The sequence below is a fragment of the Manihot esculenta genome, chromosome 9, assembly GCF_001659605.2.
Source record: "Manihot esculenta cultivar AM560-2 chromosome 9, M.esculenta_v8, whole genome shotgun sequence".
Classification (NCBI taxonomy): Eukaryota; Viridiplantae; Streptophyta; class Magnoliopsida; order Malpighiales; family Euphorbiaceae; genus Manihot; species Manihot esculenta.
The window spans coordinates 28387548-28405448 of record NC_035169.2 but is presented as its reverse complement, the minus strand read 5'-3'; the positions used below and the strand labels follow the sequence as shown (position 1 = coordinate 28405448).

The window sequence follows — 17901 nt, the reverse complement described above, 5'->3', positions numbered from 1 at the left end:
TCTTCTAACAGTATAAAAATTAATGATAACAGAGATAAAATTATGAAATTTTTATATAATTACTCTTGAATTTTAAACAATTTTTTATACTCGCCCCATTCTTTAGTTCATTAACTTAAGTGTCGAAATAACTGTCGTAGACGCTAAACACCTCACATTCTTATTTTTATAAAATTATAACACGATTTTATTTCAGTCACATCATCAACTTTGTTTTAACAATATCAGTGATCTTGTTACTTCTTTCTTCACATTCATATACAGCACAAATATTGTTTTCCTATTTTGATATATAATATAAATTATAAATATTATAATTTTTGTTTTTATTAAGTAATTTCTCGTTATTATATCTTATTATCGGGTTTCCTTCCCACTCTTATACAGCACAAATATTCTTTGATATATAATATAAATTATAAATTATAATTTTTGTTTTATTAAGTCATTTCTCATTATTATATTTTATTATCGGGTGCTAGTTTTTCTAATAGTTGTATTTTAATTTTTTTTATTTTTTAATTAATTAGGTTAATACCAACATATACTAATCGATTATATAAATACATATAGCATATTAAAATACAAGATACCATGCAAAATAAATTATTATTTTATTTTTTCAATAAACAAATTTATCAATTTTTCATTTAACATGGTTGTATGATCATTTATAACCTTTTTCCACTTTAATAATATAGTGTAGATTACAAAATATAATTTTATTTTCATAGCTCATTTTTCATTATTATATCTTGATTATAGGATGCTACTTTTGTATTATTTTTAATAGTTCTATACTAATTTTTATTTCATTTAATTGGATAAACTAATAAATTACATAAATACAAATCATACGTAAAAGTTAAAACCAATATAATAACATGCAAATCAAACTAAAACCAAGACTGGAATTGAAGGGAATATTTCCCACACTAGATTGAATAGATTCTCAACCTTTAAGACCAGAATAGTCTGTTTGCAGAAATAAGCAACCTTATCAAATCAAACATGAATGTTCCTGAAAACATACTTTGTAATTCAATTAAGGTCCAAGAAAAAAGTTTGATGCAGACAGTTGGCATAAAATTATGATATATTTCTGCAAAAGAGACTGTCATATATTAGAATGTTAAGCCAAGCTAAGCTTATCTTACATTCATTCACCCAGTCCAAGTCCTAAACAGATATTAAAAATAAATAGACATCCTCTAAATATAATTAGCTTCCTAAAAGCCACTTCCCTCACCAAACCACCACACTAGACCTGAGACCTTAATACGGTCGGATAGAAGAACAAATCTTTTCATCGGCCATTAGACTCGGCAAGCCTAGGCCTGCACGCCATTTGCTCAAGAAACTTGGAGAGACACAAATGTTTTGCAGCCCATTGCTCAGCCAGTTTTTGCTCCTTTGTTTCTGCATCTCTTCTCAATTCTGCTAATTGTTCTCTGTATTCTGCTTCAATTCTATCTAGAGAAGCCTTCTGTTCTTCCCTAAGAGCATTGATTTTTGACTCTATCTCTTCCATTTTCTCCCTCTTTCGGCATGTCTTCTCTGACTCCAGCTGCAACTCTACTCTTCTTAGCCTCCATGCAGCTTCCTTCCTGTGTCCAGCCAAAGCACGGTGCCCTTCTTCCAACTCTTTGCAACACTCCATCAACTCAGATATCATCAGATTCTCACAAGCAGCGACTGTTCCATGAGGCGGCAAACTGCCTAAAACAAAAGGTGCGTTATCTTGTCCTCTCTCAGGCTGCAGCCAGGGTATTGGAGGAGGAGCTGCAACTGTTGACGGTGAGAGGCTTAGAGTCACAGAAGGGGAGGGTGGCCTAACAGCAGATGAACTGTTGGAAGCAGAAAGCCAGGGGGGTAGCAGAGTTGGTGCAGGAGCAGGGGGATCAGTATGAAGAAATCCCCCATTGGAAGTGGCCATGACAAATGCAGGAGTGGAGCGTTCTTTCACTAGCTTCTCTGCAAAAGTCTCTAGAATCCTATCGTATTTGCCCTCGTCAATTGGTTCTACTGTCTTGTTGTTTTCCTTCTGCTCTCTCTGCTGCTTTTCTTTGAACACTTCCCACCACTTTCCAAGTCTCTTAGCAGTTCGGCCTGGAACTTCCGCAGCAATTTTCTTCCATTTGTTGCCGTGTTTGGCTTGTAGTCGGATAACAAGTCGCTGCTCTTCTTCAGTAAGGGATCCTTTCTTTATACCAGGCTTGAGGTAATTCTTCCACCTTTCTAAGCAGGATTTGGCATCCCTGTTTAGAGGTGTGTTCATGCGCTGTGACACGAGGTTCCACTCCCTAGGACCATATTGTTTAACATATGCACGTAACAACGCGTCCTCTTCAGCTCTCCAACGCTGCCTCTCCTTCATTTCCAGGTGAAAATGCCAATGCCCATTGTCTTAAACTCTTCATAATGCATCTGAACATTGTCAGGTCAAAATATCAGTCTGTTTTAACCAAGAAATAATACAACTAATTACTCTATTGAATTGAGGATTTCACGGCAAATATACAATCCAATAAAACGAAGGGAGGAAGGATTAGCTAAAGTTGGACTCATACAAAGCTAAATTGACAGAAAATTTTGTTTCCTGCACATATATTAAAAAAAGGTCAAAGATGAAGATGTCAAACTTGAATTAGCAATGAGAACCATGCACCCACCACTGAAGCACATAATTAAGGCACCAAAACATATATATATATATATAACCTAATTAAAATGGACATAAACATGCAAACAATTTTCTTAACAAAGAGTATAATTAGGTTATGAACTCAATGAAAAGAGGACAAAGAAAACTAATCAGGAAAAGAAAACAGGTCCAACACACTTAACCTTTCTGCTTCTACCTGTGTTACACCACAAAATCAGGCATCAAAATACAATTAGAAAAAAGACGGTAGATTAAGCAACTCAGTGGGTACTGATTGTTAGATTCCAACGTGAAAAAAGTACGATATCAAGCCAAACATATGACAGTAGTGCGCTTCACAAAGAACCAAAGGTGCAACATTAATCACCGATTGATACAGAGGTAGAAGATGATATCACGACAGTAAGTGCGTCTGACTCAGCTCTGAAAACAGTGGTACAGCTTTGTATTGATTATGCTCCCAGGGTATACAATGGACAACTCATGTAAATGACAAAAAAGGAAGAACAAATATCATAGGGCTGAAGCCAAGAGATAACAAAATAGGGAAGTCCCATTCCAGGGGATCTAGGTACCAATGATGCACATCACTCAGAAGAAAACTTATTGCCTGAATCAACAATATTTAGCGAAATAACAGGACATATGGCCCGATGCTTCAGAAACTAACACAAAATTACTAAATTTCATGTACAAATAGTAATCCAACTAGCCCCTCTCAAAAGATGTGGCCCAATTGAGCAATTCCAATGACAATGTTTATTCAATAGGATTTATGGAGGAAATTTAGCTCACCATAATACTTCAAACATTATTAACACTGGAGGAATGCATTTCACAAACAATAATCAAACGAGGGTACTATTGTCAAAGCATGTTGAAGTGTTACTAATGATAAATGCCAATGTTAACATACAGAAATAAATCCTTTTTTTTCCAAGGGAGAAGGGGACCGTCAAATTTGATATTAGCAGCAAAAATTAATGCGAAGAAAATAATTGACATTGTTATTTCCAAATCATAAACACTAAAGACAGTACCAACATAATTTTTGGTACAATATATCAATTCAATAAGTTACTTCAGGAAATGAAAATGACAAAAATCATTTGCCACGAGTAAAAAATGAAATAAGAACCGACTTAAATTTGCAAAGAAATATCTGGATGACATCAAGCTGAAGAAACCTGCTCAACAGGGTATCCATTATGAAATCACTAATCGCTCCATTATTAAAGCAAGAGCTGCCGTAACTAACATACCTAGATTCCCAGAAAAGAAAAACAAAGAAGTAATGACAAAAGTGGAGTAGCGAAAAATTATAACTCGATAAAGAACATAGCTACTTTGGTAGTTCATCTGAGCCATAGATTCATCGAATTTTTTTCACAATGGTTCCCAAAGTTTCTTCACGACCAAGCATTCCACCACACATTCGCGCACACAATAAGAAGAAAAATGAGAAAAAGAAATTGCCCAGTGACAAGAAACTACTCTGCTCATGCAAAATGATGAAAAGTGAAACTGCTTACATTTTTCATTAAGCACTTAAAACCGAGATTCTTCTTCGACGCATCTCCTGCACAATACTATGAACGAGACACACACACGAAATGAACAAATGAAACAAAACCAGCTTAAAGAACCCAAACCCTAGAGAGAGAAAAATCCCTCACTAGAAAGAGAAACGTAAACAGGGGAAATGAAAGACTAGACTAGAGCATAGAGGGAAAAAACAACAACAGAGTAACAAGGCAACAGTAACATCTCCAGAGGGAGAGATCTGACAGTGACCGAAAACAGAATGCACGCGAATGCGAGAGATAAAGAGAGAGAGAGAGAGAGAGAGATAAATGTGAGTATTCAATTTCAGTCCCTGATGCTGACGCCTTCTATAGAATGTGGTTGCGTCAGCTCCTCCTGTTCCTCCGCCCACTGCTACTCCTCCATCAGCGCCACCACCACTAGCTACAGTCGATTAGCCAAGTTAGAGAGAGACGAAACGAAGAAAAGGAGAGCAACAAGCAGAGAAAAGAGAAGGAGTTTTAAATTAATGTCCGAAAAGAGAAGAGAATGGAAGAGTAGGGTAGCATAAGCTCGACTTCAGCGCTTAAAATGCGCCCCCTTCCGTCATTTTGCTGCTCTCACTCAGAGCACTAGTAATAATGCGTTCCATTACTCACCACACATGCCTGTCATTTAAACTCTATAACAGCCACATCATAGCCATCGATATCTCTAAATCGCACCAGCATCAACGTTCCATCAACCGTACAATAACGAAATGGAGACGCCACCTGGAGAATGAAGGATTTTTTACGATTATTATCGGGAAGTGTGACAAAATAAACGCACGTGTCAGCTATCGGGCATTAGGTAGAGCATAATGTGGTCCCCACACCCCCAATCCTGCATAATCCCCGTAAGTTGAGAAACTAATTAGAGACATACACATATATAAATCGTAATTCCGGCGCACAATAGCAAAGGAAAGCGTCATCGAAAAACGAAAACGACCGAGTTTTCGTAGTCTGGGAAAAATGATTTTTCACTGTTTTACCTTTTAAGGGGTTTCACTATCTCGCTCTCACAGCGCAGTGTTTGTTCTTTTCTTGCTTTGATGGAAAACTGCAAGGACGTGACTAGAGATCAACTGATAAGAGACATGGTAAAGAGTTACCGTGTATTTACGACACATCCACTACTCACTCATCTAACCGTCCATCAAGGCGGTGATGATGAATCCCAAGAAAATTCTTATTCTGATTACTGATAGACAGAGATTGAAAATGAATGAAAAGTCTACGAGGGGGTACATGGGAAATAAGATAGGGAATAGAGTAGGGGATAAAAAGGCAGAGAGATATGATTAGGGAAGCCACATGGAGGGCAGGGACCCAAGAGGGGGGACGACGAGGCTGAGGAGAGGGAGGGTTGCAGTCCGGGTTTCGCGGCACAAAGAGACGAAGGTGATAGAGACGCGACAGTGTGGTGCGGTCAGAGGTGGCGACCCATTAACACGGTTTTTTCTGGCTCATATCTCTTTCTCCCTCTGTTTTTATATGCGTGTGATGGTGGGCCATTCTCTTTCTCCCCTTTGTCTTGGTCTATGGGTTTTAATTACTTGTTTACTAACTTCTCTGAATTTCCCTTTGTGTCCCTTCAACTATTTACTATATCACTTGGAAATTTGTTTCAAATATGGTGGCTGCCAGCCTGCCACGGTGCTTTTGCTGCTACTGCTGTTGCTATAATTTTTTAACAAAATAAAATATAATTTATAATTAAATAAAATATTTAAATTTTATTTATTTTATATGTAATATTACAATATTTTTAAGAGTAAATTAAAGTTTAAGAAAATTTTATATTTATGAAAAGCAATATTTATTTTGGTAAAGTAATTATTATTTAAAAAAATATATTAAACTAAAACAATTCAAAATATATAATACAAAGTTCTTCACAAATTAATGTAATAAAAATTATTTTAAGTATGGTGGCAGCCACAGTGCAGCCGCCAACAACCTATCAAATGAATTCTAATGAGTTTAACATGTCATTGAGTTATTTAATTTTTATGGTAAAAAATTAAGGCTATTGTTAATTTGAAATAATATTTTACGTTATTATTTACAATAAATATATTATATTTCCATAAAAATTTAATATTTTTATAAAATAATTACTTTATAAAAATATGTATCATTTTATATAAATTTTATAGTTTACAATATTAACATTTTTTTGCTAATGTAATTTAATTGATTTATTAAAAAATTATATTATTTTGTAAAAAACTTAAAATAAAAAATAAAATTTTTCTAAATTTTAATTACTAAACAAAGTAATTAAACTTTATTTTCGAATAGAGCGATTATAGAAATTATCCTCAAATAAATGCTAGGAGGGAATGGGCTAGGTGGATGTATCGCTGAAGTCACATCAATGCCACAACACACCGACACCCTTGAGTACACACTTATATCCCCTTGCAATAAAAAAAATTCACAAAAAATTAATTTAATGGATTTTTATTTGAAAATATTAAAATTTTACATAATTATTTTAAAATCACTGAAATTATTTTAAAAAATTGTTGTATATTTTTTTATAGCAAATCGCATTGCACTTAAAATCCAATGGATTAAAACTGATTATAGGGACAAAACTCAGAAATAAAAGGAATTCAACCTACTATTATAACGAGAAAGAATCTTAACCCATAAATTGAACTCAATCTAATTGAAATTCAAAATACCTCTCAGCATTGATGAACGCATATAGCCATTGACAATTGCATTTCTGAAAAATAAAAAACACAAACATTTTAGATAATAATCATATACATTAATCAAACATAAATCAATAACGATAAATATAATTTTAAAAATTTTAAAAGTCATTAAAAATTATAGAGAGTCGATTATACTAAAAAAGATTGAAGAGCGAAAATCTCGTATGAATAGACTCAATCTCACACCTCCACAAAACAATTAAAAAAATTTAATAAAAAATTTATATTCATTTTCGATTAACATCGTTAAATAAAGAAATCAATTCATAATATTTTTGATCTTTTATAATTATACAATCACTTAAAAGAGTTAAACTATGTTCCGATTCTTATTCACGGATCAAGATTGATCCAATAAAGAAATAAAACGGGCGAAAAAGGGCCTCCCAAAAAAAAACAAGCAAAATTCAACGACCTTTCTCTTTCTCTAATACAAAGATCGGCCGTTAAGTCTAAATTGTAGTAGAATTATTATCCTTGGAGGAGCAAAATGAAAAGGGAATGATGAATACTGTAGAAGACGGTGGAGGGTATACTTGGAATAAAGAAAGGATGATTTGACGTAACAAGATAATTGTAAAAATTGAGGGGGAAATGTGAGCCCACATCTGAAAAAGTTAAAAGGTTTAATGGGCAGTAAAAAATAAAATAAATAATTTCATGCAAATACAATGGGACCCACATGCGAATCAAAGTCCAAAGATACTTTGCAAATGCGGGCCCGTCGGCGTTCACAGTATAGTTTCGTTGGAGAAGAGATTTGCATTTTGTAAACCTAAAATAATAATAATAAATAATAAGAGTACAAGGAAGGAAAGCCTGCGCATCATCATCATCATCATAATATAGGGATCGGAGACGGACATTGGAGTTATGGAGAGAGGTTTTTGGGTACGTTTTTTGTATTTATTATTTATTTATTATTTTAAATATGTTTATTAAAACTTATTATTTATAATTATTTTTACATTAAATAAATTTTTAAAATTTTTTTCCACAGATAATATATTTATTAAAATTTATTATTTTATTTTTTTCGACAGATAATATATTTATTAAAAATAAGAATTTGAAACCAAAATTCATATAAATATAATACAAGTCTCTTAAAAGCCCAAAACATATAAATTTTTAGACAATTGAAATCCATAAAAAATGTGCAAAACAAGAAAAACCACCCAGAAATAGTAAACCTATTACCCAAGCAGTTGGAAAGAAGGTCACTCCTGTCTATGTGGAACAGAAAAAAAACCTATAGCGCGGCAGTAATGGAAAGATTTCGCTACCAAAAAATAGAGAGAAATTTGATGGCTAATTTACTTGCTGAAAAATTAGGCTTGGAATAAATCAAGAGAGGTTAAAGTTATTATTTCAATAATACCTATTTATTAAAGGAGTAAACTTTTAAATTTAAATTTAAATTTAACTTCAAATATACTTTTAAACTTAGTTTGTGTTGCTTTTTACTATAGTAAAAAGTGTCGGTGTCTGAAATTCAAAAGATCCCGCATATGATTATACAAAGTTATCATCCGGTTCGAAGTCCTAAGTACACATTTTCATCAAAAGTTTAAATAAATCAATTTAATTTTTTTAAATAAAATGTTAAACTTTATGTTTGAATTTAGTTTTATTAATTCAAATATTTTCATAAAATTATTTTAATATCTTAAATTTTAAAAGGTATATAACTAAACTAAATTTTTAAAGTTTCTTAAAATTTAACTATGTATTAAAATTAATTTTAATCAAAATTTAATATTATTAATGTGACATAATAATCATTCAAAATAAGTTATGAACTCTGACAATAAAACAAGATTATGTGGTAAAAGTCTGATAAACTGATACGCGGTTCTACCCATAGAAAGAAAAATCCGAACACTATAGTGCTTGGTTATTCACCAAAACTCGCCCTCTCTTGAGTAGGATGAGACTTTACGAAAAGTTATCATTAGTGAATACAATCCAGCAGATCTCTATTACACCTATAATCATTGGATCCTTATCTATTAGCGAGTGGCAGTTAGATTTTCAGAAAATTTGATAACCAACTCCACTTTTTTATAATATAAAAGCCAATATGCATAGAGATATAGGTACGCATTCTTACACAACCATTCTAAGTTCTAAGCAATTCATTTCATTCGCTCATTCTGTCAGTTTACTAACTTGAATCTTGGAGTGGCTGCAATAGGTGACACCCACCTCACATCTTTTTTGCAGATTGATCAATCTGTCAGCTCAATTTTAGTCACATCATTTGGTTCTGTTGCCGTTTGGATTAAAATCAGTCTTCTATTCACTTTCTTTTAAAAAAGACTTTTTTTTTCTTTAATTCTCTAAATGGCTGACAATTCACGAGTTACTGTTAAGACTGCTATCAACAAAGGGGCCACCATTTCTTCCACCCCTAGCAGTGGATAAAACACACCCTCTATAATCAATGAAACAAATCTCAACAATCTGAATAATGAATAAATGCTCCAGTACATCAAAAGGCTGCAGGCCACTCTCGAGCAATATAAGTCTCGGGAAGAGGCCTCATTTATGGCTCCTAGGATAAGGGAGGAAGCCTCCATTGAAACCCCAAGAACTCGGACGGAAGAGATCCAAATGCAGTCCAAATGCAAGGCCAAGCTGGAGGATGAGAAATCATCAGACGAGGCTTCAAAGGACGTTGATTGGAAGCTAGTCCGAGCTGTGCAAAGGTACGTATTCTTACACAACCATTCTGAGTTCTAAGTAATTCATTACATTCGTCCATTCTGCTAGTTTACTAACTTGAGTATCGGAGTGGCTGTAATAGATGCCACCCACCTCACATCTTCTGTAATACCCGGCTAGACTCCGGTATCAGAATTTCTACCGTTCGATGGAATCTTGGATGTCGGAGATCTCTAGAAGGGTAAAATCATATTTTCATAAAATGTTTTAATTTATTTTATGTTTTTAAGCAAGAAAGAAATTGAGTTTTGAATGAAAAAGACTATAGAGGCATTTCCAGGTTCGGCCGCTGAACCTCAAGTTCGGCCGCCGAACATTGGATGGTTTAGGGGGGCAAGTTAGGCTTCCGAAAGAGGCAAAGGTTCGGCCGCCGAACCTCATGTTTGGCCTCCGAACTTGCATGAGTTTTGGAGGCACTTTAGGCTGCCGAAGGGTGGTCTGGCCAGCCCCTATATAAGGGCTCCATGGCCGAAACGGGCGAGTTTTCTCCCCATCTTCAGCCAACGGTGAGTCCATGCTCTCCCATGATCGTTTTTGATGTCTTTCCTCCAATCTTTCATCTTTTAACAAGTTTTATCTTGGTTTGAAGATATTTGAACAAAAAGAGTGAAGTTTTGGAGCTTGGAGGTTCAAAGAGCTAGATCTCTCCCATCTCCGAGTTGGATCGTCTTCCCTCTCGATCTTCAAGAGGTAAGAGTAGATCCATACTTCCTTTCATGTTTTAGTTGAGTTTCATGAAGTTTCTTGGGGTAGAAATGCATGTATAGCTTTATGTTGTGTTTATGAGCAATATGAGTTGTTTATGCATGTTTGATGTGTTGTAGTTGGGGTTTAGGATAGTTTGAAGCTCCTAGGAGCTTATGTATGGGTATATGCATGTTGTAGAAGTGTGGTGTTTGAGTTGAATGGCTTGGGAGGCTTTGTGCATGTTAAAGTCTGGGTTCTGCCACTTTGGGAGGACCCAGGTTCGGCAGCCGAAGCCCCTTTCGGCCGCCGAACCTGCTTGTGGTAGCATGAATTGGCTGCCGAACCCTGCCCCCGAAAGTGGATTTTCGGCTCTGGAAGGGAGTTTTGGCCGCCGAAGGTGCCGCCGAACATGCATGAGTTTCGTCTCTAGAGGGAACCTTCGGCCGCCGAAAGTGCCGCCGAAGGTGCATGACTTTCGGCTCTGGAGGGACTTTCGGCCGCCGAACCTGCCGCCGAAAGTGCCCTGTTCAGCCTTCCTTTGCATGTTTTCTATGATTGTTTTAAGGTATTTTAGGGGGTTTTTGGAGAGTATTTTAGAGTCATGTTCTTAAGTGTTTGGTCCCTCATTTGAGTCCACCTGTGTAGGTTCAGACCCGAGGAACCGAGGACCCCAACAGTGAGCTAGCAGCTTTAGAGTCAGCCAGAGGTGAGTAGAATAAACCTTTATGTTTTAACTTAATGAAAGTTTTAGCATGATTCACGCATCATGAATACCATGTGATATGTATATATTAGGTTGTTGCATTAGAATTCACGAATATGTTGCATTGCATAATTTGTTGTTGATGTGGATGAATGTTGAATGATCTTTTAGCCCTCATATGGAATGATATGATATGATGATGATACGGTATGGAAGTCCAGGAAGACCCATTCTACGTCCCTGGCACTATGTAAGAGAAAGTCCAGGAAGACCCATTCTACGTCCCTGGCACCTTGGAATGTTATGATATGTTATGTAAGAGAAAGACCAGGACCCATTCTACGTTCTGGCACTAATGGAAATGTAGAGGGCTATTGGTGACAAGTTCATCCTTAATGTGATTTGGTTGTGATGTGATGCATTCCATTATAGTATATGATTTAAATGTTTTATTATTCTGCTCACTGGGCACTAGTAGCTCACCCCATTTCCCTAATCCCCCAGGTATGCAGGTACGGGATAGGCCAGGAAGTCAAGAAGAGTAAAGTTATGTCTATATAATAGTTAGATGTGGACATGATATATTGTAAAGTATTAAACAGTTATGTAATGTAATGATGAGTATTGAGGTTTAGAATTGTGCTTGACCCTAGTATGTTGTTAATCCCTTTTTGGTTACATGATCTTTTAATGAAATGTTTTATGATGTTTAAGTTTAACCAAACTTTTATGATATTATATTACCCCATTGGAGCATTGATGAGGACTCCAATGTGGGGTTGATGACTATGATCATTAGTTGTGCATGCACAGGTTGAGTTTGGTAATTGAATGAGAAAAGTTCAAATTTTTACATATATGTTGATCATGTATGGGATTAAACAAGTTTACAGATTGTATGTTTGGCTTGCTACGGGTCCTGGCGGCCTTAAGCCGATCTGGATCCTAGTGCTGGTAGTGGTTCGATTTTCGGGTCGTTACAGATTGGTATCAGAGCCCTAGGTTAATATGATCGGACCTATAGAGAATGTCGGGCTCATAGATGTTCTAGAAGGTCAAGCACAATAGGAAAATCATGTCCACTAGGATAGGATGTAGAGTCCTGTCTTGAATGATGATGTGAAATGCCATGATTTTATGCATGTGCATTGATGATATGCTATGTATATGATGTATGTATGCGGGTTCATGTGTTTGCACATGAACCATTTGATGCTAATGTTTATGTGATGTGTGTTGTTTTCCAGTAAGCAAGATGAGAGGAACTCGTCGATCTGCACGATTGACTGGAGTGCCACCCCAGGACGAGGGCACGGATGGCCGTCCTCCTGCATTGGCTAGGGCAATGTCCTGCAGGTCTAGCAGGGAGAGAGCATCAAGGGACCCTAGAAGGTCTTTTGATGTAATACCCGGCAGATTCAGACATCGGAATTTCTACCGTCCGATGGAATTCGAGGATGTCAGAGGTTTCTAGAAGGGTAAGAGAAAGGTTTTCTAAAATATTTTCAAGAATTTTAAAGGTTTTAAATCAAACCGGATTGAGTTTTGAAGAGAAAGGGCAAAGGAGACATTTGCCAAGTTCGACCCCCGAATGTTAAAGTTCGGCCGCCGAAAGTGCCCAATGTTCGGCCCCCGAAGGTTAAGTTCGGCCCCCGAAAGTTGCATGGTTTTGCATGCAGTTTCGGCAGCCGAAGCTGAGGAAGTCGGCTAGTTGTGCATGCTCCTCAGTCCGTGATTTGGCCAGGTGTTTGCCTCCAGATCATGACCAGAGGTTAGGCCACGTCTCCCTTGACTCATCTGCAAGCTTTTATCAGCTTAGGCAGAGGGTTTGGTTGTGTAGTAAGTGTGAACGTTTTGAGAGAAAAGAGAGAAAAGAGAGGTTTTGGTGGTTGAAGCTTGAGAAGGGGATTTGCTGTGTTCAGGTTGGTCCTCTTCTAGTGTCAGGAGGTAAGGAAAGTCTTTAAGTTTGTTTTAATGGTTATTAATAGCTTTTTAACGAGGTTATGGGAGTTTATTTAGAGTTGCATGCTTAGGTTAGTTTTGATGAGTTTATGAAGAGGTTTGATTATGTGTTATGCTTGTTGTTTTGTTGGAGTTTAAGTTGTTTTAAGCTCCTTTATGATTGTTCAAGTGTTTATGCATGTTTTAGAGGGGTTACATGTATGTATTGAGGGCTGAGCAGGTGATGGAGGGACTGGCAGGCGTCCTTGTGCACGAAACTGAGTTCTGGATGAACTCAGGTTCGGCCGCCGAAAGTCCAAGTTAGGCCGCCGAACATGCCTGACTTTCGTCTCTGGAGGAGACATTCGGCCGCCGAAGGTGCTGCCGAAGGTGCCCTGTCCAGCCTTCCTTTGCTTGTTTTGCATGCATGTTTTGAGGTGTTTTAGAGTGGTTTTGGGAAGGTGTATAAGAGATGTTTTATCAGTGGCATAGAGTATGTGTGGTGCCTCATTTACATCCTCCATTGTAGGATTGGACCCGAGGAACCGCAGAGGTTAGCAGTCGTAGCGGTCTCAGAGTTAGAGGTAGCCCAGAGGTAGCCAAGTAGAAGCTACAGGTGGGAGTTTTACAGGATTGTTGAGTCGTTTTGTATCATGTATGGGATTTATCAGGTACACAGAGAGTATAGTTGGCTGACTACGGGTCCCGGCGGCCTTAAGCCGATCTGGATCCTAGTGCCAGTGATGGTTCGGACCGTTACGAAGGGGTACCGGTTTCCGGGTCGTTACATTTGATGTGAGCAGAAGGGGGACAGTGCAAGGTGGAACGTCAGAAGATGTGGGGGATGATATGGATGTGGACTAGAGGAGGGATGGCAGTCTTGGAGTGAGTATGTCTGAAGAGGGAATGGGAGAGTCCCAAGGAGGCACTCAGGCCTCGGGATTTGTTCAGCCACCCCAGTACCCACCCTTTTCACAGAATCCCGGGTATTCGATGGGAGGCACATTGGATTACCCCAGCTTTAATCCTTACCCTTCTCATATGCCATACCCACCTTTCTATCCACCATACCCACAGTACCCTATGTACCCACCCCCATCTTTCTACCCAGGTCCAGCAAACCCTACCCCGGGGGATGCTGCACCTCCTCCACCACCAGCAGAACCTACTGTCCCAGAAACCCAAATGCCTAAACCTAGCTCATCTGGAGGGAGCAAGGTCAAGATGACCGATTACATGAAGCTGGGTGCTCCCCAGTTTGAAACAGGTGATGACCCGTTTGAGTACCTTGGGAGGGTCAAGATGATTACAGATGAGATAGGAGCTGATGACAGTAGAGCCATTCAGATGGCTGGGTTCACACTGAAGTGCAAAAAGGCCCGTGAGTGGTTCAAGAACTATGTGAACCTGAGGTTGGATAGTCTTTCATGGGAAGAGTTTGCAAATGAGTTTGCAGAATGGGCTTTCCCTGACAGTTCAAGGGAGTTGAAGATGATTGAATTTGAGTAGTTGAGGCAGACGGATGAGATGAGTGTGGATGAGTATACAGACAGGTTTTTGGAGCTGTTGCCATTTGCTGGGCAAAATCTGGACACAGATCAGAAGAAGTCAAGGAGGTATATCATGAGGCTCCATTACAGGTATTCCTCCTTGATCCAGTCAGCAGAGAGGGAGAGTTTCCATGCCATAATGGATATGGCTCGGAGAATGGAAAGGGAAAGTCAAGCAGTCAGTGGCATAGCCTTTTGGTTCCAAGACCCCAGGTGGGGGAAAGTTAGACCCTTCTTCTTTGAGTGTAGCAGCTTCGGGCAGCAAGAGGTGGGGTAATACCACCAAGAAGTCAAAGAAGAACAAGTTCTGGAACAAGATTAAGTCAGGTCTGGGATTGGGAAGTGGTCGAGCTCAGGTGCAGATAATGCAGTATGTAGGAAGTGTGGAAAGCCGTACAAGGGTGTATGTCTGGTTGGGACGACAGCCTGCTTCAGATGTGGGCAGGATGGACACATGGCACGGGAGTGTCCTAGGGCAGCTTTTGTGGCACAGTCTCAGTAGACAACTTCTGGTAGTGTGGCTCAACCAGTAGCTCCAGCCGCGACTCAGGCCAGTGGCAGAGGCAGAGGGAGAGGGGCAGCCTCTTCTTCAGCGGGTTTCAGGGGTAAAGGTCCATCAGCTCCAGCACGGATCTTCACTATGATTCAGCAGGAGGCAAATGCATCAAACACAGTGGTGTCAGGTAATCTCATCATTGGTTGTTCTGATGTTTATGCCTTAATGGACCCTGTGTAACGACCTGAAAATCGGACCGCTACCGGCGCTAGGATCCAGATCGGCTTAAGGCCGCCGGGACCCGTAGCAAGCCTGACATGAAACCTGTAAACCTGTATAATCCCATACATGATCAACAACATACATAAAAATTAAAACTTTTCTTTCCATATACATCAACCAAACTCAACCTGCATAAACATTAATATAACATTGATCCCTCTGTGGGATCTCATCAGTGCCCCCAATGGGTGACATAACATATGCTGAGTTGGTTTACATAAACATCAAGAAAATCTCTAAGATCATGTATTAAAAGGGATACATCAATCTATGGTCAAGCACACCTCTAACATCCATAAACATCATTACATAACTATACTGTACTTTTACATTACATCCTTCTAAGATTTGTCATGTCCACATTCTATCTATTACATAAACAAGCTTTACTCTAACCGACCTTATCTTCTATCCTGTACCTGCAAGCCTGGGGGTAAAAGGGAGAGGGGTGAGCTAAAAGCCCAGTGAGTAGAACCATAAAACATATTAACACTATGCTTTAATGAAATGCATCATAACACAGACAATTCACATAGGGGTTGGGTGAACTTGTCACCAATTAGTCCAAGTTAACTCTGTGCCAGGCCGTAGCATGGGGTCCTGGTCTTCCTGTCATACATACATTACTTACCATTATCCCAGGGCCTCCTCTGGGCTCCTGGTCTTCGAGTCCCATAACCATGCCAGGCCGTAGAATGGGGTCCTGGTCTTTCCTTACTCTGTGCCAGGCCGTAGAATGGGGTCCTGGTCTTCCTGTCATGGACTAATTGGGTCATCCAACATTCACCCACATCAACAACAATCGATGCAATGCGGCATATTCGTGAAAACTAATGCAATCATCCTATTGCATAATCATGATGCATGAAACATGATAAAACATTTAATTTAAAAGATTAAGTTTAGTTCCACTCACCTCTAGCTGACTCTGACAACACCGAAGCAGCTGAACTCACTGCTGGGGTCCTCGGTTCCTCGGGTCCCAACCTACACAGGTGGACTCAAATGAGGGACCAAACATACCTGATCATAACCATAAACTACTCCCTAAAAATCCCCTAAAACATCATGAAACAACCATACCAAATCATGCAAAGGAGGCCTGGACAGGGCACTTTCGGCGGCAGGTTCGGCGGCCGAAAGTCCCTCCAGAGCCGAAAGTCAGGCAGGTTCGGCGGCACCTTCGGCGGCCGAAACTCCCAGACAGAGACGAAACTCATGCATGTTCGGCGGTACTTTCGGCGGCCGAAACTGCCAGACAGAGACGAAAGTCTCCTTTCGGGGGCAAGCTTCGGCAGCCGAAAGGCTGCTTCCCCAGCCATGTTCGGCGGTCGAAAGTCCTTCGGCTGCCGAACCTGGTTTCTGCCAAAGGGCAGAAACTTGGCTCCCTTTGCACATTTCACCTCCAAACTTATCAAACATGCATCAAACCTATTCTACAACACTCATACACAAGCATACATGTTCCTAGGGGTCTCAAACCATCATAAACCCCATCTACAACACATCAAGCATCCACATTGTTCAAGAATACACATTTATACCCATAAACATAACCATAACCTAAACATGCATTCTAACCCATAGATCTTGCACAAAACTTATTTAAAACATAAAACGAGCTTAAGATCGGCTCTTACCTCTTGAAGATCGAGAGAGACGACCAAAAACTCGGAGTTGGGAGAGATTTGGTGCTTGAACCTCCAAGCTCCAAAACTTTGGTCAAAAGCTTAAATCTTCAAAACCAAGTTAAAACAAGTGAAAATCTTGAAAGATTTAGAGGAAGAACATCAAAAATGGGTGAGGGACGACGGAGAGCTCACCTTGGCCGAAAATGGGGAAAAGCTCGCCCGTTTTCGGCTAAGGGACCCTTTTATAGTGGCTGGCCAGACCACGTTCGGGGGCCGAATGTGCCTCCGCATGCATGCCATGTTCGGCGGCCGAACATGAGGTTCGGCGGCCGAACCTGGACTTCCCTCACTTATGCTTTCGGGGGCCTAAAGCACACCCGCAACGCATGCATGTTCGGCGGCCGAACTTGAGGTTCGGCGGCCGAACCTGAGTTTTCCTCAAATGCTATTTTCGTGCAAAAAAACTCATTTTCTTTCATGCTTACAACATAAAACTCATTAAAACATTCTATGAAAACGTGGTTTTACCCTTCTAGAGGCTCCCGACATCCGAGATTCCACCGGACGGTAGGAATTCTGATACCGGAGTCTAGCTGGGTATTACATTCTCCCCCCCTTAAGAACATTCGTCCCCGAATGTTCCTCAACTAGCACATGCAAGGCATACAACATAACATACACATAAAACACATGGAACATATAAAGAAACTAACCTTAGAAAAGATAAGGGTACTGCTGGAGCATGGACTCCCGTGTCTCCCAGGTGCATTCTTCCATATTGTGGTGGTTCTAAAGGACTTTCACCATCGGGATTTCCTTGTTTCTTAACTTTCTGATCTGGGTGTCTAGGATCCGTACTGGCTGTTCCACATAGGTGAGATCCTCTTGGATCTCCACATCAGGCTCACTGAGAACCTTGCCC

At 39.1% G+C, this 17901-nt stretch overlaps 1 protein-coding gene across 2 annotated transcripts; it reads right to left on the bottom strand.

Moving 5' to 3' along the window:
* Nucleotides 1-1078: 1078 nt before the first annotated feature.
* Nucleotides 1079-5244, bottom strand: LOC110622438 (transcription factor AS1). 2 transcript variants are annotated; one of them, XM_043959897.1, is made up of 2 exons: nucleotides 5226-5244; nucleotides 1079-2427 (listed from the first exon to the last, which is right to left on the bottom strand). In XM_043959897.1, exon 2 carries the CDS (start codon nucleotides 2375-2377, stop codon nucleotides 1307-1309), a length of 1071 nt encoding a protein of 356 aa, XP_043815832.1. In that variant the 5' UTR covers nucleotides 2378-2427; nucleotides 5226-5244; the 3' UTR covers nucleotides 1079-1306. The 2 variants fall into 2 exon arrangements, with proteins under 2 accessions (XP_043815832.1, XP_021622623.1); XM_021766931.2 differs by lacking the exon at nucleotides 5226-5244 and adding an exon at nucleotides 4198-4814.
* Nucleotides 5245-17901: the final 12657 nt, after the last annotated feature.

What these genes read in the sequence shown, in the direction of transcription:
- LOC110622438 (XM_043959897.1), bottom strand. Translation starts at nt 2,377, where the DNA reads ATGAAGGAGAGGCAGCGTTGGAGAGCTGAAGAGGACGCGTTGTTACGT.